This window comes from Salmo salar, chromosome ssa28 (genome assembly GCF_905237065.1).
Source record: "Salmo salar chromosome ssa28, Ssal_v3.1, whole genome shotgun sequence".
NCBI lineage: Eukaryota > Metazoa > Chordata > Actinopteri > Salmoniformes > Salmonidae > Salmo > Salmo salar.
In genome coordinates this window covers 41129827-41149407 of record NC_059469.1, presented here as the reverse complement: position 1 = coordinate 41149407, position 19581 = coordinate 41129827, and the positions used below count along the sequence as shown (strand labels likewise).

General features: G+C 47.5%; 1 protein-coding gene across 5 annotated transcripts in view; it reads right to left on the bottom strand.

Moving 5' to 3' along the window:
- Positions 1–19581, bottom strand: part of disc1 (DISC1 scaffold protein) — a 136863-nt gene that overhangs the window by 12494 nt on the left and 104788 nt on the right. For 3 of the 5 annotated variants that reach the window (XR_006762632.1, XM_045710456.1, XM_045710458.1), the window contains one exon: positions 11321–11365. The exons of 1 other annotated variant lie outside the window; for it this stretch is intronic. Coding sequence is in view for 2 of the 4 variants with exons in the window: in XM_045710456.1 (XP_045566412.1) it covers positions 11321–11365 (45 nt within the window). In the remaining 2 variants the exon portion in view is untranslated. Of the gene's footprint in view, positions 1–11320; positions 11366–11985; positions 12025–19581 lie in introns of all 5 variants that reach the window. One more of the 5 variants, XR_006762633.1, reaches the window with a different exon arrangement.

The following is a 19581-nucleotide window of genomic DNA, read 5'->3' as shown; positions in this document are numbered from 1 at the left end:
GAACAACACAGGACCCACCAACCCAACAGAACAACACAGGACCCACCAACCCAACAGAACAACACAGGACCAACCAACCCAACAGAACAACACAGGACCAACCAACCCAACAGACCCCACCACCCTCCTAACAGCCCCCATATCAGCTCACCTGATAGCCCTCTTGACAACCCCCCCACACACAAAAGCCAGAGATTGTGCTCAAATGGCAAATACATTCAAGAGGATACACTTTTTCACAAACACAAAGTGGCTAAACTCTGGTGCCCAAACACTAGGCATGCCCTGAAGCTGACTAGGGTCCCCCAGACACATCATAATTCACATGGGTACAAATGACCTGAGGGCCCAGCAGGAAAGGGTGGCCACAGCACTCGAGGGAGTGATTGAAAAATCTTCTTCCACTTTCCCCAACACACAAGTGGTTATCTCCACCCTGCTACCACGAAAAGATGTTCACCCTGCCACCATACAGCGGGTGAATGCAAGCTTTTCCCGGGACTGTGCCTCAAAACCTAATGTCTACCTGGCCCACCACTCTACCCTCGACTTGAACAGCCTTTACAACCAAGTCCACCTCCACAAGGCAGCAATCACAAAATGTTCCAGGACCCTGAAGGACGTCACCATCAACCGTAGCCCCAGCACCTCACACAGGAGCAACAGAGCAACGGACCCCCCGCCCAGACTAGCGAGACATCCTCCCAGACCTGCTGAAGAGACAACCTACCCAAAACATAGCATCATCAGCCACACCCAAACCAGCTAAGACCACTCCAAACAAACGCTGACCACACAATATATAACACGGAAGCATGCATGAGAGCACCAGCTGTTCTGGATGACTGTGTGATAACGCTCTCGGTAGCCGATGTGAACAAAACCTTTAATCAGGTCAACATTCACAAAGCCGCTGGGCCAGACGGATTACCAGGACGTGTACTCAAAGCATGCGCGAACCAACTGTCAAGTGTCTTCATTGACATTTTCAACGTCTCCCTGCCCGAGTCTGTAATACCAACATGTTTCAAGCAGACCACCATAGTCCCTGTATCCAAGGAAGCTAAGGTAACCTGCCTAAATGATTACCACCCCGTGGCACTCACGTCGGTAGCCATGAAGTGCTTTGAAAGGCTGGTCATGGCTCACATCAACAGGAGGTGAGGTCAGATGTCAGAGAACTGGTAGTGTGGTGCCATGACAACAACCTCTCCCTCGACGTTAGCAAGACAAAGGAGCTATTTGTGGACTACAGGAAAAGGAGGGCCGAACACGCCCCAATTAACATTGACGGGGCTGTAGTGGAGCAGGTTGAGAGTTTCAAGTTCCTTGGTGTCCACATCACCAACAAACTAACATGGTCCAACCACACCAAGACAGTCGTGAAGAGGACACGACAATGCTTTTTCCCCCTCAGGAGACTGAAAAGATTTGGCATGGGTCCTCAGATCCTCAAAATGTTCTACAGCTGCACCATCAAGAGCATCCTGACCGGCTGCATCACTGCCTGGTATGGCAACTGCTCGGTATCCGACTGTAAGGTGCTACAGAGGGTAGTGCGTACGGCCCAGTACATCACTGGGGCCAAGCTTCCTGCCATCCAGGACCTATATAATAGGCGGTGTCAGAGGAAAGCCCATAAAATTGTCAGAGACTCCAGTCACCCAAGTTATAGACTGTTTTCTCTGCTACCACACGGCAAGTGGTACCAGAGCTCCAAGTCTAGGACCAAAAGGCTTCTAAACAGCTTCTATCCCCAAGTCATAAGACTGCTGAACAATTAATCAAATTGCCACCGGACTATTTCATTGCCTGCCCCCCCTTTTGTACACTGCTGCTACTTGCTGTTTATTATCTATGCATAGTCACGTCACCCCTACCTACATGTACAAATTAGCTCAACTAACCGGTACCCCCGCACACTGACTCAGTACCGGAGCCCCCTGTATATAGCCTCCACATTGACTCTGTACCGGTACCCCTGTATATAGCCTCCACATTGACTCTGTACCGGTACCCCCTGTATATAGCCTCCACATTGACTCTGAGAAACTCCACACTAACTTTGAGAAACTAACAAGGTTAGCTAGCCAGCTGTATTCGTTCATTCGCGCCGTTTTCCAAACGGCGTCAACACCACAACACCACAGCCACTGCTAGCTAACCAACTTTACCAACTAGCAGTACTGTAGAAACTAAATACATTACAACGGAACGATTTGATTATTGTAATATTAGCTAGCTACATATTTGTCTATGTATCAAAGATAAAAGATAAAGGTAAACGCAGCCACTGCTAGCTAGCCAACTGTACCAGCTAGCAGTACTGAACCATTTTTAGTCAATAAGATTTTTGTAACTTAAGCTTAACTTTCTGAACATTCGAGTTGTGTAGTCCACTTGTGTAGCTAGCAGGACTGACTTTGTGTTAGCTAGCCAACGTTTAATTACTTCTGCGTTATGAAAGGAACTAGACACGGACACGAATGATCCATTGGTAGTTTGTTGTAACCAAGTATTGGTGTTAACCGTGTGTTATTGGATGCTAGCATGCTAGTTAGCTACGGCGTCATAGGACATGGTGCACTGGGTGGGTTTCACGGAAGAATACTGTACCAAGTTATCTAGCTGAATAAACTAAGTTCGAGCCTATTCCTGGAAACATTGAACCACTGTAGTTTACATCATTTATCATTTCTAAAGTGGAAGTTGGAAAAGTTATACTTGAGTGTTTCAGTGAATGGTTAGTGAGGGAGGCCCTGCTCTCTCGCTTCCCCAGTTGTTTAGTTAATTTTCATTCCAATCTCCTAGCATTAGCGTAGCCTCTCCTGTAGCCTGTCAACTATGTTTCTGTCTATCCCTGTTCTCTCCTCTCTGCACAGGCCACACAAATGCTTCACACCGCATGGCCGCTGCCACTCTAACCTGGTGGTCCCAGCGCGCACGACCCACGTGGAGTTCCAGGTCTCCGGCAGCCTCTGGAACTGCCGGTCTGCGGCCAACAAGGCAGAGTTCATCTCAGCCTATGCTACCCTCCAGTCCCTCGACTTCTTGGCGCTGACGGAAACATGGATTACCACAGAAAACACTGCTACTCCTACTGCTCTCTCCTCGTCTGAACACGTGTTCTCGCATACCCCGAGAGCATCTGGTCAGCGGGGTGGTGGCACTGGAATCCTCATCTCTCCCAAGTGGACACTCTCGCTTTCTCCCCTGACCCATCTGTCTATCTCCTCCTTTGAATTCCATGCTGTCACAGTCACTAGCCCATTCAAGCTTAACATCCTTATCATTTATCGCCCTCCAGGTTCCCTTAGAGAGTTCATCAATGAGCTTGACGCCTTGATAAGTTCCTTTGCTGAGGATGGCTCACCCATCACAATTCTGGGTGACTTTAACCTCCCTACGTCTACCTTTGACTCATTTCTCTCTGCCTCCTTCTTTCCACTCCTCTCCTCTTTTGACCTCACCCTCTCACCGTCCCCCCCTACTCACAAGGCAGGCAATACGCTTGACCTCATGCTGTTCTTCTACTAATCTCACTGCAACTCCCCTTCAAGTCTCCGACCACTACCTTGTATCCTTTTCCCTCTCGCTCTCCTCCAACACTACTCACTCTGCCCCTACTCAGATGGTATTGCGCCGTCGCAACCTTCGCTCTCTCTCTCCTGCTACTCTCTCCTCTTCCATCCTATCATCTCTTCCCTCTGCTCAATCCTTCTCCAACCAATCTCCTGATTCTGCCTCCTCAACCCTCCTCTCCTCCCTTTCTGCATCCTTTGACTCTCTATGTCCCCTATCCTCCCGGCCGGCTCGGTCCTCCCCTCCTGCTCCGTGGCTTGACGACTCATTGCGAGCTCACAGAACAGGGCTCCGGGCAGCCAAGCGGAAATGTAGGAAAACTAGCGTCCCTGTGGACCTGGCATCTTTCACTCCCTCCTCTCCACATTTTCTTCCTCTGTTTCTGCTGCTAAAGCCACTTTCTACCACTCTAAATTCCAAGTATCTGCCTCTAACCCTAGGAAGCTCTTTGCCACCTTCTCCTCCCTCCTGAATTCTCCTCCCCCTCCCCCCCTCCTCCCTTTCTGCGGATGACTTTGTCAACCATTTTGAAAAGAAGGTTGACGACATCCGATCCTCGTTTGTTAAGTCAAACGACACCACTGGTCCTGCTCACATTGCCCTACCCTATGCTTTGACCACTTTTTCCCCTCTCTCTCCAGATGAAATCTTGCGACTTGTGACAGCCGGCCGCCCAACAACCTCCCCGCTTGACCCTATCCCCTCCTCTCTTCTCCAGACCATTTCCGGAGACCTTCTCCCTTACCTCACCTCGCTCATCAACTCATCCTTGACCGCTGGCTACGTCCCTTCCGTCTTCAAGAGAGCGAGAGTTGCACCCCTTCTCAAAAAACCTACACTCGATCCCTCCGATGTCAACAACTACAGACCAGTATCCCTTCTTTCTTTTCTCTCCAAAACTCTTGAGCGTGCCGTCCTTGGCCAGCTCTCTTGCTATCTCTCTCAGAATGACCTTCTTGATCCAAATCAGTCAGGTTTCAAGACTGGTCATTCAACTGAGACTGCTCTTCTCTGTGTCACGGAGGCTCTCTGCACTGCTAAAGCTAACTCTCTCTCCTCTGCTCTCATCCATCTAGACTTATCTGCTGCATTTGATACTGTGAACCATCAGATCCTCCTCTCCACCCTCTCCGAGCTGGGCATCTCCGACGCGGCTCACTCTTGGATTGCGTCCTACCTGACAGGTCGCTCCTACCAGGTGGTGTGGCAAGAATCCGTCTCCGCACCACGTGCTCTCACCACTGGTGTCCCCCAGGGCTCAGTTCTAGGCCCTCTCCTATTCTCGCTATACACCAAGTCACTTGGCTCTGTCATATCCTCACATGGTCTCTCCTATCATTGCTACGCAGACGACACACAATTAATCTTCTCCTTTCCCCCTTCTGATAACCAGGTGGCGAATCACATCTCTGCATGTCTGGCAGACATATCAGTATGGATGACGGATCACCACCTCAAGCTGAACCTCGGCAAGACGGAACTGCTCTTCCTCCCGGGGAAGGACTGCCCGTTCCATGATCTCGCCATCACGGTTGACAACTCCATTGTGTCCTCCTCCCAGAGTGCTAAGAGCCTTGGCGTGACCCTGGACAACACCCTGTCGTTCTCCGCTAACATCAAGGCGGTGACCCGATCCTGAAAGGTTCATGCTCTACAACATTCGCAGAGTACGACCCTGCCTCACAAGGAAGCGGCGCAGGTCCTAATCCAGGCACTTGTCATCTCCCGTCTGGATTACTGCAACTCGCTGTTGGCGGGGCTCCCTGCCTGTGCCATTAAACCCCTACAACTCATCCAGAACGCCGCAGCCCGTCTGGTGTTCAACCTTCCCAAGTTCTCTCACGTCACCCCGCTCCTCCGCACACTCCACTGGCTTCCAGTTGAAGCTCGCATCTGCTACAAGACCATGGTGCTTGCCTACGGAGCTGTGAGGGGAACGGCACCTCCGTACCTTCAGGCTCTGATCAGGCCCTACACCCAAAGAAGGGCACTGCGTTCATCCACCTCTGGCCTGCTCGCCTCCCTATCTCTGAGGAAGCACAGTTCTCGCTCAGCCCAGTCAAAACTGTTCGCTGCTCTGGCACCCCAATGGTGGAACAAGCTCCCTCACGATGCCAGGACAGCGGAGTCAATCACCACCTTCAAGAGACACCTGAAACCCCACCTCTTTAAGGGATACCTGGGATAGGGTTAACCTGTTAGGGCTAGGTGGCAGTATTGACACGGCCGGATAAAAAACGTACCCGATTTAATCTGGTTACTACTCCTGCCCAGTAACTAGAATATGCATATAATTATTGGCTTTGGATAGAAAACACCCTAAAGTTTCTAAAACTGTTTGAATGGTGTCTGTGAGTATAACAGAACTCATATGGCAGGCAAAAACCTGAGAAGATTCCAAACAGGAAGCGCCCTCTCTGACAAGTTGTTGTTCATCTTGGCTCTTTTTATTGAAGACTGAGGATCTTTGCCGTAACGTGACACTTCCTACGGCTCCCATAGGCTCTCAGAACCCGGGAAAAAGCTGAATGATATCGAGGCAGCCTCTAGCTGAAACACATTATCGCGTTTGGATAGTGGCTGGTCAGAGTACTCTGAGACTCACGCTCGTGCACGAGGGCACGAGATGTATTTATTTTCTCTCTCTTTGTACGTATACAGGCTTTCCCGGTCGGAATATTATCTATTTTTTACGAGAAAAATGGCATAAAAATGTATTTTAAACAGCGGTTGACATGCTTCGAAGTACGGTAATGGAATATTTAGAATTTTTTTGTCACGAAATGCGCCATGCTCGTCACCCTTATTTACCCTTTCGGATAGTGTCTTGAACGCACGAACAAAAGCCGCTATTTGAATATAACGATGGATTATTTGGGACCAAACCAACATTTGTTATTGAAGTAGAAGTCCTGGGAGTGCATTCTGACGAAGAACAGCAAAGGTAATAACATTTTTCTTATAGTAAATCTGACTTTGGTGAGTGCTAAACTTGCTGGGTGTCTAAATAGCTAGCCCTGTGATGCCGGGCTATCTACTGAGAATATTGCAAAATGTGCTTTCACCGAAAAGCTATTTTAAAATCGGACATATCGAGTGCATAGAGGAGTTCTGTATCTATAATTCTTTAAAAAATTGTTATGTTATTTGTGAACGTTTATCGTGAGTAATTTAGTAAATTCACCGGCAGTGTTCGGTCGGAATGCTAGTCACATGCTAGTCACATGCTAATGTAAAAAGCTGGTTTTTGATATAAATATGAACTTGATTGAACAAAACATGCATGTATTGTATAACATAATGTCCTAGGGTTGTCATCTGATGAAGATCATCAAAGGTTAGTGCTGCATTTAGCTGTGGTTTGGGTTTATGTGACATTATATGCTAGCTTGAAAAATGGGTGTCTGATTTTTTCTGGCTGGGTACTCTGCTGACATAATCTAATGTTTTGCTTTCGTTGTAAAGCCTTTTTGAAATCGGACAGTGTGGTTAGATTAACGAGAGTCTTGTCTTTAAAATGGTGTAAAATAGTCATATGTTTGAAAAATTGAACTTTTTGCATTTTTGAGGTATTTGAATATCGCGCCACGGGATTACACTGGCTGTTGAGTAGGTGGGACGCAAGCGTCCCACCTAGCCCATAGAAGTTAAGTAATCCTTCTAACCCCTCCCACCCTCCCCCCCAAAAAAGATATAGATGTACTATTGTAAAGTGGTTGTTCCACTGGATATCATAAGGTGAATGCACCAATTTGTAAGTCGCTCTGGATAAGAGCGTCTGCTAAATTACGTCAGATCAGGGTTATAGAGGAGAACATGTTGACACTGAGGTCAGATCAGGGTTAAATTGAAGGTCAAATCAAATTATATTTGTCACATGCGCCGAATACATGTGTAGACTTTACCGTGAAATGCTTACTGACAAGCCCTTAACCAACAGTGCAGTTCAAGAAGAAGAAAATATTTTAAATAAACTAAAATAAAAAGTAATAATAAAAGTAACACAATAACAATAATGAGGCTATATACAGGGGGCACCGGTACCGAGTCAGAGTGCAGGGGTACAGGATAGTTGAGGTAATCTGTACATGTAGGTAGGGGCGAAGTGACTATGCATTGCTAACAAACAAACAGCGAGTGTACAAAAGGGGGGGGTCAATGTAAATTGTCTGGTGGCGATTTAATGAATTGGTCAGCAGTCTTATGGCTTGGGGGTAGAAGCTGTTGAGGAGCCTTTTGGTCCTAGACTTGGCGCTCCGGTACCGCTTGCCGTGCGGTAGCAGAGAAAACAGTCAATAACTGGGGTCTCTGACAATTTTATGGGCTTTCCCCTGACACCGCCTATTATATAAGTCCTGGATGGCATGAAGCTTGGCCTCAGTGATGTATTGGGCCATTCGCACTACCCTCTGTAGCGCCTTGTGGTCAGATGCTGAGCAGTTGCCATACCAGGCGGTGATACACCTTGTCCAGATGCTCTCGATGGTGCAGCTGTAGAATCTTTTGAGGATCTGGGGACCCATGCCAAATCTTTTCAGTCTCCTGAGAGGAAAAGGTTTTGTCGTGCCCTCTTCACGACTGTCTTGGTATGTTTGACCCATGATAGCTCGTTGGTGATGTGGACACCAAGGAACTTGAAACTCTCGACCAACTCCACTACAGCCCCGTCAATGTTAATGTTGGCGTGTTCGGCCTGCCTTTTCCTGTAGTCCACGATCAGTCCACGATTAATGATGGTGTTGGAGTCGTGTTTGGCCATGCAGTCGTGGGTGAACAGGAAATACAGGAGGGGACTAAGTACAAACCCCTGAGGGGCCCCAGTGTTAAGGGTCAGCGTGGCAGACGTGTTGTTGCCTACTCTTACCACCTTGGGGCGGCCCGTCAGGAAGTCCAGGATCCAGTTGCAGAGGGAGGAGTTTAGTCCCAGAGTCTTTAGCTTAGTGATGAGCTTCGTGGGCACTATGGTGTTGAACAATGAGCTCTAGTCAATGAACAGCATTCTCACATAGGTGTTCCTTTTGTCCAGCTGGAAAAGGGCAGTGTGGAGTGCGATTGAGATTGCGTCATCTGTGGATCTGTTGGGGCGGTATGCGAGTTGGAGTGGGTCTAGGGTGTCCGGGAGGATGCTGTTGATGTGAGCCCTGACCAGCCTTTCAAAGCACTTCATGGCTACCGACTTGAGTGCCACGGGGCGGTAATCATTTAGGCAGGTTACCTTCGCTTCCTTGGATACAGGGACTATGGTGGTCTGCTTGAAACATGTAGGTATTACAGACTTGGTCAGGGAGAGCTTGAAAATGGTCCACGCATGCTTTGAGTACACGTCCTGGTAATCCATCTGGCCCAGTGGCTTTGTGAATGTTGACCTGTTTAAAGATTTTGTTCACATCGGCTACCAAGAGCGTTATCACACAGTCATCCAGAACAGCTGGTGCTCTCGTGCATGCATCAGTGTTGATTGCCTCGAAGTGAGCATGAAAGGCATTTAGCTCATCTGGTAGGCTCGCGTCACTGGGCAGCTCACGTCTGGGTTTCCCTTTGTAGTCCGTAATAGTTTTTGAGCCCTGCCACATCCGACAAGTGTCAGATCAGGTGTAGTAGGATTCAATCTTAATCCTGAATTGATGCTTTGCTTGTTTGATGGTTCGTCTTGAGGGCATAGCGGGATTTCTTATAAGCATCCGGATTAGTCTCCCGCTCCTTGAAAGCGGCAGCTCTAGCCTTTAGCTCAATGCGGATGTTGCCTGTAATCCATGGCTTCTGGTTGGGATATGTACGTACAGTCACTGTGGGGACGATGTCATCGATGCACTTATTGATGAAGCCGATGACTGAGGTGGTATATTCCTCAATGCCATTGGATGAATCCAGGAACATATTCCAGTCTGTGCAGCAAAACAGTCCTGTAGCTTAGCATCTGCGTCATCTGACCAGTTCCATATTGAGCGAGTCACTGGTACTTCCTGCTTTAGTTTTTGCTTGTACGCAAGAATCAGGAGGATAGAATTATGGTCAGATTTGCCAAATGGAGGGTGGGGGAGAGCTTTGGTAAAACTGATTTAAGTTTGCCTGCATTAAAGTCCCCGGCCACCAGGAGCATCGCTTCTGGGTGAGCATTTTCTTGTTTGCTTATGCCTTATACAGCTCGTTGAATGTGGTCTTAGTGCCAGCTTCGTTTTGTGGTGGTAAATGGACGGCTACGAATAATATAGATGAGAACTCACTTGGTAGATAGTGTGGTCTACAGCTTACAGCTTAGGTATTCTACCTCAGGTGAGCAATACCTCGAGACTTCTTTAATATTAGACATCGCGCACCAGCTGTTATTGACAAATAGACACACACACCCACCCCTCGTCTTGCTAGACGTAGCGTCTCTTCTGCCAGTGCATTGAAAATCCCGCTAGCTCTATGTTGTCCGTATCTTCGTTCAGCCATGTCTCGGTGAAACATAAGATGTTACAGTTTTTAATGTCCCGTTGGTAGGATCATTTTAATCATAGGTCATCCATTTTATTGTCCAATGATTGCACATTAGCGAGAAGAATGGAAGGCAGTGGGAGTTTACTCTCTCGGAGGATGCCTGATCTGCGTCCCCTTTTCCGGCATCTTTTCTTCACGCAAAAGGCATGGATCAGGGCCTGTTTCAGTGAAAGCAGGATATCCTTCCCGTCAGACTCGCCGGACTTGTTATCGGAAAAAGTTCCTTCCAGTCCACATGTGAAAAATCGCTTTTCTGATGTCCAGAAGTTATTTTTGGTCAAAAGAGACAGTAGCAGCAACATTATGTACACAATAAGTAAAAAAATAAGTTACACAAAACACCCAAAAAAAAATAGCACAATTGGTTGGGAAAATATAAAAACGTCAGCCATGTTCTTCGGTGCCATCTTTAGGTCATGTTTACACTGAGGTCAGATCAGGGTTATATTGGAGGTCATGTTTACACTGAGGTCAGATCAGGGTTATATTGGAGGTCATGTTTACACTGAGGTCAGATCAGGGTTATATTGGAGGTCATGTTTACACTGAGGTCAGATCAGGGTTATATTGGAGGTCATGTTTACACTGAGGTCAGATCAGGGTTATATTGGAGGTCATGTTTACACTGAGGTCAGATCAGGGTTATATTGGAGGTCATGTTTACACTGAGGTCAGATCAGGGTTATATTGGAGGTCATGTTTACACTGAGGTCAGATCAGGGTTATATTGGAGGTCATGTTTACACTGAGGTCAGATCAGGGTTATATTGGAGGTCATGTTTACACTGAGGTCAGATCAGGGTTATATTGGAGGTCATGTTTACACTGAGGTCAGATCAGGGTTATATTGGAGGTCATGTTTACACTGAGGTCAGATCAGGGTTCAAACCACCTCAATGCCACAATAAGACAAGCCTGCTGGTCTGATGCATTAGCTTTAGAATAATCTTTATCGTTAGAATAATATTTATCATTAGCTTTAGAATAATATTTATCATTAGCTTTAAAATAATATTTATCATTAGCTTTAGAATAATATTTATCATTAGCTTTAGAATAATCTTTATCGTTAAAATAATCTTTATCATTAGCTTTAGAATAATATTTATCAATAGCTTTAAAATAATATTGATCATTAGCTTCAGAATAATATTTATCAATAGCTTTAAAATAATATTGATCTTTATCGTTAGCTTTAGAATAATGTTTAGCTTTAGCATACAGTAGAGTAGAGTGAAAGAGAATTCGTGCCTACCTCCGGGAGAACATCCTCCATGCAGAATAAAAACTCTTCCAATTTCTGCAACAAAAGGTAAACATTTTGTTGAAGCAACAATCATAACAACCTCATGAATTACTGAAAACATAATGATGCTTTGTGTGTGTGTGTGTGTGTGTGTGTGTGTGTGTGTGTGTGTGTGTGTGTGTGTGTGTGTGTGTGTGTGTGTGTGTGTGTGTGTGTGTGTGTGTGTGTGTGTGTAACTGCATCCAAAATTACCTGATTCACACACACACTCACATGCAAACACACACACATTAAAATACATTAACACATGAATGACCTTCCCAGCGTTGCTTTGTGAGTAGTTGTGGTTCTGCATGTGTTCAGTCTGTCTACAGTACTGTAGTTGTGGTTCTGCATGTGTTCAGTCTGTCTACAGTACTGTAGTGGTGGTTATACGAACATGTATAGAGAGACTACCTCTACCTACATGTATAGACAGACTACCTCTACCTACATGTATAGACAGACTACCTCTACCTACATGTATAGACAGACTACCTCTTTGTCTCTGTCTTTAGAAGAGCTGTAAGATATTCGCTGTGAGTGGTTTGACAGGGTTTGGTTGGGAGAAGAGAAAGGTGGAATACACAGCAGAGAGACAAGAGAGGGAGGGAAGATGGATGTCCTTGTCTCACCTTCATTGTCCAGAATAGAGGTTAGGAGGACAGGCCAGGCTGCAGGAAAAGAAAAGACAAACAGCAGAGAGAGAGAGATAAAGAGAGAGACAGAGACAGAGAGAGAGAGAGAGACAGAGAGAGAGCCAGAGAGAGAGATAGAGAGAGAGACAGACAGACAGAGAGATAGAGAAAGAGAGAGAGACAGACAGAGAGATAGAGACAGAGAGAGAGACAGACAGAGAGATAGAGACAGACAGAGAGACAGACAGAGAGATAGAGACAGACAGAGAGACAGACAGAGAGATAGAGACAGACAGAGAGACAGACAGAGAGATAGAGACAGACAGAGAGACAGACAGAGAGATAGAGACAGACAGAGAGACAGACAGAGAGATAGAGACAGACAGACAGAGAGACAGACAGAGAGACAGACAGAGACATAGACAGGTTATGAGCAGATGAGCTCCCACATTTTTCAGTATGTTTTTACAAACATATAGATTTACACAGGATACTACCCTCTACAACACTATGTCACCAGGACATATACAGGATACTACCCTCCACAACACTATGTCACCAGGACATATACAGGATATTACCCTCCACAACACTATGTCACCAGGACATATACAGGATACTACCCTCCACAACACTATGTCACCAGGACATATACAGGATACTACCCTCTACAACACTATGTCACCAGGACATATACAGGATACTACCCTCCACAACACTATGTCACCAGGACATAGACAGGATACTACCCTCCACAACATAACCTTCACTATGTCACCAGGACATATACAGGATACTACCCTCCACAACATAACCTTCACTATGTCACCAGGACATATACAGGATACTACCCTCTACAACACTATGTCACAAGGACATATACAGGATATTACCCTCCACAACACTATGTCACCAGGACATATACAGGATGCTACCCTCTACAACACTATGTCACCAGGACATATACAGGATTCTACCTTCTACAACACTATGTCACCAGGACATATACAGGATATTACCCTCCACAACATAACCTTCACTATGTCACGAGGACATATACAGGATACTACTCTCCACAACACTATGTCACCAGGACATATAGAGTATACTACCCTCCACAACACTATGTCACCAGGACATATACAGGATACTACCTTCCACAACATAACCTTCACTATGTCACCAGGACATATACAGGATACTACCCTCCACAACATAACCTTCACTATGTCACCAGGACATATACAGGATACTATCCTCCACAACACTATGTCACCAGGACATATACAGGATACTACCCTCCACAACACTATGTCACCAGGACATATACAGGATACTACCCTCCACAATAACCCACTATGTCACCAGGACATATACAGGATACTACCCTCTACAACACTATGTCACCAGGACATATACAGGATACTACCCTCCACAACACTATGTCACCAGGACATATACAGGATACTACCCTCTACAACACTATGTCACCAGGACATATACAGGATACTACCCTCCACAACACTATGTCACCAGGACATATACAGGATACTACCCTCTACAACACTATGTCACCAGGACATATACAGGATACTACCCTCCACAACACTATGTCACCAGGACATATACAGGATAATACCCTCTGCAACACTATGTCACAAGGACATATCCAGGATACTACCCTCTACAACACTATGTCACCAGGACATAGACAGGATACTACCCTCTACAACACTATGTCACCAGGACATATACAGGATACTACCCTCCACAACACTATGTCACCAGGACATATACAGGATACTACCCTCTACAACACTATGTCACCAGGACATATACAGGATACTACCCTCCACAACACTATGTCACCAGGACATATACAGGATACTACCCTCTACAACACTATGTCACCAGGACATATACAGGATGCTACCCTCCACAACACTATGTCACCAGGACATATACAGGATGCTACCCTCCACAACACTATGTCACCAGGACATATACAGGATACTACCCTCCACAACACTATGTCACCAAGACATATACAGGATACTACCCTCCACAACACTATGTCACCAGGACATATACAGGATGCTACCCTCTACAACATAACCTTCACTATGTCACCAGGACATATACAGGATGCTACCCTCTACAACACTATGTCACCAGGACATATACAGGATACTACCCTCCACAACACTATGTCACCAGGACATATACAGGATACTACCCTCTACAACACTATGTGAATTTAATATTTATTTAATATATTTAAAATCTTTTCCAAATAAACTAAAGTAAAAAATTATAAAAAGTAGCACAATAATATAACAATAATGAGGTTAAATACAGGGGGTACCGGTACCAAGTCAATGTGCAGGGGTACAGGTTAGAGGTAATTTGTACATGTAGGTGGGGGGTGAAGTGACTATGCATAGATAATAACTAGCGAGTAGCAGCAGTGGACAAAACAAATGGGGGGGGGTCAATGTAAATAGTCTGGGTGGTCATTTGATTAATTGTTCAGCAGTCTAATGGCTTGAGGGTTGAAGCTGTTAAGGAGACTTTTGGTCCTAGACTTGGCACTCTGGTACCGCTTGCCGTGCGGTAGCAGACAAAACAGTCAATGACTAGGGTGGCTGGAGTCTCTGACAATTTTTGGGTCTTTCCTCTGACTTCGCCTAGTATATAGGTCCTGGATGACAGGAAGCTTATAAGGACTGAATGCTAAGTTAAGGCTACCAAGCTTGCTAGGACAGAACAGATACAACTTCAATTAGCACTGAGGTGTGACCTGAGAGGTGTCAAAGCCCTTGACAACAATGGCAGGAGAATCAAACATGCTACCCCTCCCAATGCAGAGGCCTTTGAAGCCCTGTCCCTCTGTTCAGAGGTCATTACGATACACTACCTTCTGGATGTAAAAAAAAGAAAAGACATGAAAAGAGTACAAAATAAGCTCCTTATATAAAATCAAGAGACACTTTTTGCTGACTAATATAAAAATGGGAACATAAGCAACTTAATCTTCCACACAGACCATCCCCTGGCATGGCACAGTGCTATATTAATACACTACCCCTCTGTTAACTTCTTTGGGATAGGGGGCGGTACTTTGACGTCCGGATGAAAAGCGTGCCCAAGGTAAACTGCCTGTTACTCAGGCCCAGAAGCCAGGATATCCATATAATTGGTAGATTCGGATAGAAAACAATCTAAAGTTTCTAAAACTGTTAAAATAATGTCTGTGAGTATAACAGAACTGAAATGGCAGGCGAAACCCCGAGGACAAACCATCCCCCCCCCAAAAAAAAAGAATCACCCTACCACTAATTTCAATGGCTGGCACTTTTATAATAGGGCGAAATCGTGCCCGATTGCAGTTCCTAGGGCTTCCACTAGATGTCAACAGTCTTTAGAAAGAGTTTCAGGCTGGTTTTTGGGAAAATGAGCCAGAAATGTTAGTTTCTCTAGGTGGCTCCCATTTTGGCTGTAGTGTTTCCAAGCGCGTGAATGAGAGCGTGTTCTTCGGTATTTTTCTCCGGTAAAGACAGTAACGATTCTCCGTCTTACATTTTATTGTTTATTTGCGTATTAGGGTACCCATTGTTTGATTATAAACGTTGATTGACTTGTTTGGATAAGTTTATTGGTAACGTTTGGGATTCATTTTGTATGCATTTTGAAGGAGGGAAAGGGTGGGTGGTATAGAGGAGACCCACTGGTTGTCCTCTAGGTTACAGAGAGCTGGTAGTCCCATCCACCACACTACCAGGTGGTATAGAGGAGATGGACCCACTGGTTGTCCTCTAGGTTACAGAGAGCTGGTAGTCCCATCCACCACACTACCAGGTGGTATAGAGGAGATGGACCCACTGGTTGCCCTCTAGGTTACAGAGAGCTGGTAGTCCCATCCACCACACTACCAGGTGGGTGGTATAGAGGAGATGGACCCACTGGTTGTCCTCTAGGTTACAGAGAGCTGGTAGTCCCATCCACCACACTACCAGGTGGTATAGAGGAGATGGACCCACTGGTTGTCCTCTAGGTTACAGAGAGCTGGTAGTCCCATCCACCACACTACCAGGTGGGTGGTATAGAGGAGATGGACCCACTGGTTGTCCTCTAGGTTACAGAGAGCTGGTAGTCCCATCCACCACACTACCAGGTGGTATAGAGGAGATGGACCCACTGGTTGTCCTCTAGGTTACAGAGAGCTGGTAGTCCCATCCACCACACTACCAGGTGGGTGGTATAGAGGGGATGGACCCACTGGTTGTCCTCTAGGTTACAGAGAGCTGGTAGTCCCATCCACCACACTACCAGGTGGGTGGTATAGAGGAGATGGACCCACTGGTTGTCCTCTAGGTTACAGAGAGCTGGTAGTCCCATCCACCACACTACCAGGTGGTATAGAGGAGATGGACCCACTGGTTGTCCTCTAGGTTACAGAGAGCTGGTAGTCCCATCCACCACACTACCAGGTGGTATAGAGGAGATGGACCCACTGGTTGTCCTCTAGGTTACAGAGAGCTGGTAGTCCCATCCACCACTACCAGGTGGTATAGAGGAGATGGACCCACTGGTTGTCCTCTAGGTTACAGAGAGCTGGTAGTCCCATCCACCACACTACCAGGTGGTATAGAGGAGATGGACCCACTGGTTGTCCTCTAGGTTACAGAGAGCTGGTAGTCCCATCCACCACACTACCAAGTGGGTGGTATAGAGGAGATGGACCCACTGGTTGCCCTCTAGGTTACAGAGAGCTGGTAGTCCCATCCACCACACTACCAGGTGGGTGGTATAGAGGAGATGGACCCACTGGTTGTCCTCTAGGGTACAGAGAGCTGGTAGTCCCATCCACCACACTACCAGCTGGTATAGAGGAGACAGACCCACTGGTTGTCCTCTAGGTTACAGAGAGCTGGTAGTCCCATCCACCACACTACCAGCTGGTATAGAGGAGATGGACCCACTGGTTGTCCTCTAGGTTACAGAGAGCTGGTAGTCCCATCCACCACACTACCAGGTGGTATAGAGGAGACGGACCCACTGGTTGTCCTCTAGGTTACAGAGAGCTGGTAGTCCCATCCACCACACTACCAGGTGGGTGGTATAGAGGAGATGGACCCACTGGTTGTCCTCTTGGTTACAGAGAGCTGGTAGTCCCATCCACCACACTACCAGGTGGGTGGTATAGAGGAGATGGACCCACTGGTTGTCCTCTTGGTTACAGAGAGCTGGTAGTCCCATCCACCACACTACCAGGTGGGTGGTATAGAGCAGATGGACCCACTGGTTGTCCTCTAGGTTACAGAGAGCTGGTAGTCCCATCCACCACACTACCAGGTGGTATAGAGGAGATGGACCAACTGGTTGTCCTCTAGGTTACAGAGAGCTGGTAGTCCCATCCACCACACTACCAGGGTGGTATAGAGGAGATGGACCAACTGGTTGCCCTCTAGGTTACAGAGAGCTGGTAGTCCCATCCACCACACTACCAGGTGGGTGGTATAGAGGAGATGGACCCACTGGTTGCCCTCTAGGTTACAGAGAGCTGGTAGTCCCATCCACCACACTACCAGGTGGGTGGTATAGAGGAGATGGACCCACTGGTTGCCCTCTAGGTTACAGAGAGCTGGTAGTCCCATCCACCACACTACCAGGTGGTATAGAGGAGATGGACCCACTGGTTGCCCTCTAGGTTACAGAGAGCTGGTAGTCCCATCCACCACACTACAAGTTGGGTGGTATAGAGGAGATGGACCCACTGGTTGCCCTCTAGGTTACAGAGAGCTGGTAGTCCCATCCACCACACTACAAGTTGGGTGGTATAGAGGAGACGGACCCACTGGTTGTCCTCTAGGTTACAGAGAGCTGGTAGTCCCATCCACCACACTACCAGGTGGTATAGAGGAGATGGACCCACTGGTTGTCCTCTAGGTTACAGAGAGCTGGTAGTCCCATCCACCACACTACCAGGTGGGTGGTATAGAGGAGATGGACCCACTGGTTGTCCTCTAGGTTACAGAGAGCTGGTAGTCCCATCCACCACACTACCAGGGTGGTATAGAGGAGATGGACCCACTGGTTGCCCTCTAGGTTACAGAGAGCTGGTAGTCCCATCCACCACACTACCAGGTGGGTGGTATAGAGGAGACGGACCCACTGGTTGTCCTCTAGGTTACAGAGAGCTGGTAGTCCCATCCACCACACTACCAGGTGGTATAGAGGAGACCCACTGGTTGTCCTCTAGGTTACAGAGAGCTGGTAGTCCCATCCACCACACTACCAGGTGGTATAGAGGAGACGGACCCACTGGTTGTCCTCTAGGTTACAGAGAGCTGGTAGTCCTATCCACCACACTACCAGGTGGGTGGTATAGAGGAGATGGACCCACTGGTTGCCCTCTAGGTTACAGAGAGCTGGTAGTCCCATCCACCACACTACCAGGTGGTATAGAGGAGATGGCCCCACTGGTTGCCCTCTAGGTTACAGAGAGCTGGTAGTCCCATCCACCACACTACCAGGTGGGTGGTATAGAGGAGATGGACCCACTGGTTGTCCTCTAGGTTACAGAGAGCTGGTAGTCCCATCCACCACACTACCAGGTGGGTGGTATAGAGGAGATGGACCCACTGGTTGTCCTCTAGGTTACAGAGAGCTGGTAGTCCCATCCACCACACTACCAGGTGGGTGGTATAGAGGAGATGGACCCACTGGTTGTCCTCTAGGTTACAGAGAGCTGGTAGTCCCATCCACCACACTACCAGGTGTGTGGTATAGAGGAGACGGACCCACTGGTTGTCCTCTAGGTTACAGAGAGCTGGTAGTCCCATCCACCACACTACCAGGTGGTATAGAGGAGATGGACCCACTGGTTGTCCTCTAGGTTACAGAGAGCTGGTAGTCCCATCCACCACACTACCAGGTGGGTGGTATAGAGGAGATGGACCCACTGGTTGCCCTCTAGGGTACAGAGAGCTGGTAGTCCCATCCACCACACTACCAGGTGGTATAGAGGAGATGGACCCACTGGTTGTCCTCTAGGTTACAGAGAGCTGGTAGTCCCATCCACCAAACTACCAGGTGGGTGGTATAGAGGAGATGGACCCACTGGTTGCTCTCTAGGTTACAGAGAGCTGGTAGTCCCATCCACCACACTACCAGGTGGGTGGTATAGAGGAGACGGACCCACTGGTTGTCCTCTAGGTTACAGAGAGCTGGTAGTCCCATCCACCAAACTACCAGGTGGGTGGTATAGAGGAGATGGACCCACTGGTTGCCCTCTAGGTTACAGAGAGCTGGTAGTCCCATCCACCACACTACCAGGTGGGTGGTATAGAGGAGACGGACCCACTGGTTGTCCCTCTAGGTTACAGAGAGCTGGTAGTCCCATCCACCACACTACCAGGGTGGTATAGAGGAGATGGACCCACTGGTTGCCCTCTAGGTTACAGAGAGCTGGTAGTCCCATCCACCACACTACCAGGGGGTGGTATAGAGGAGATGGACCCACTGGTTGTCCTCTAGGTTACAGAGAGCTGGTAGTCCCATCCACCACACTACCAGGTGGGTGGTATAGAG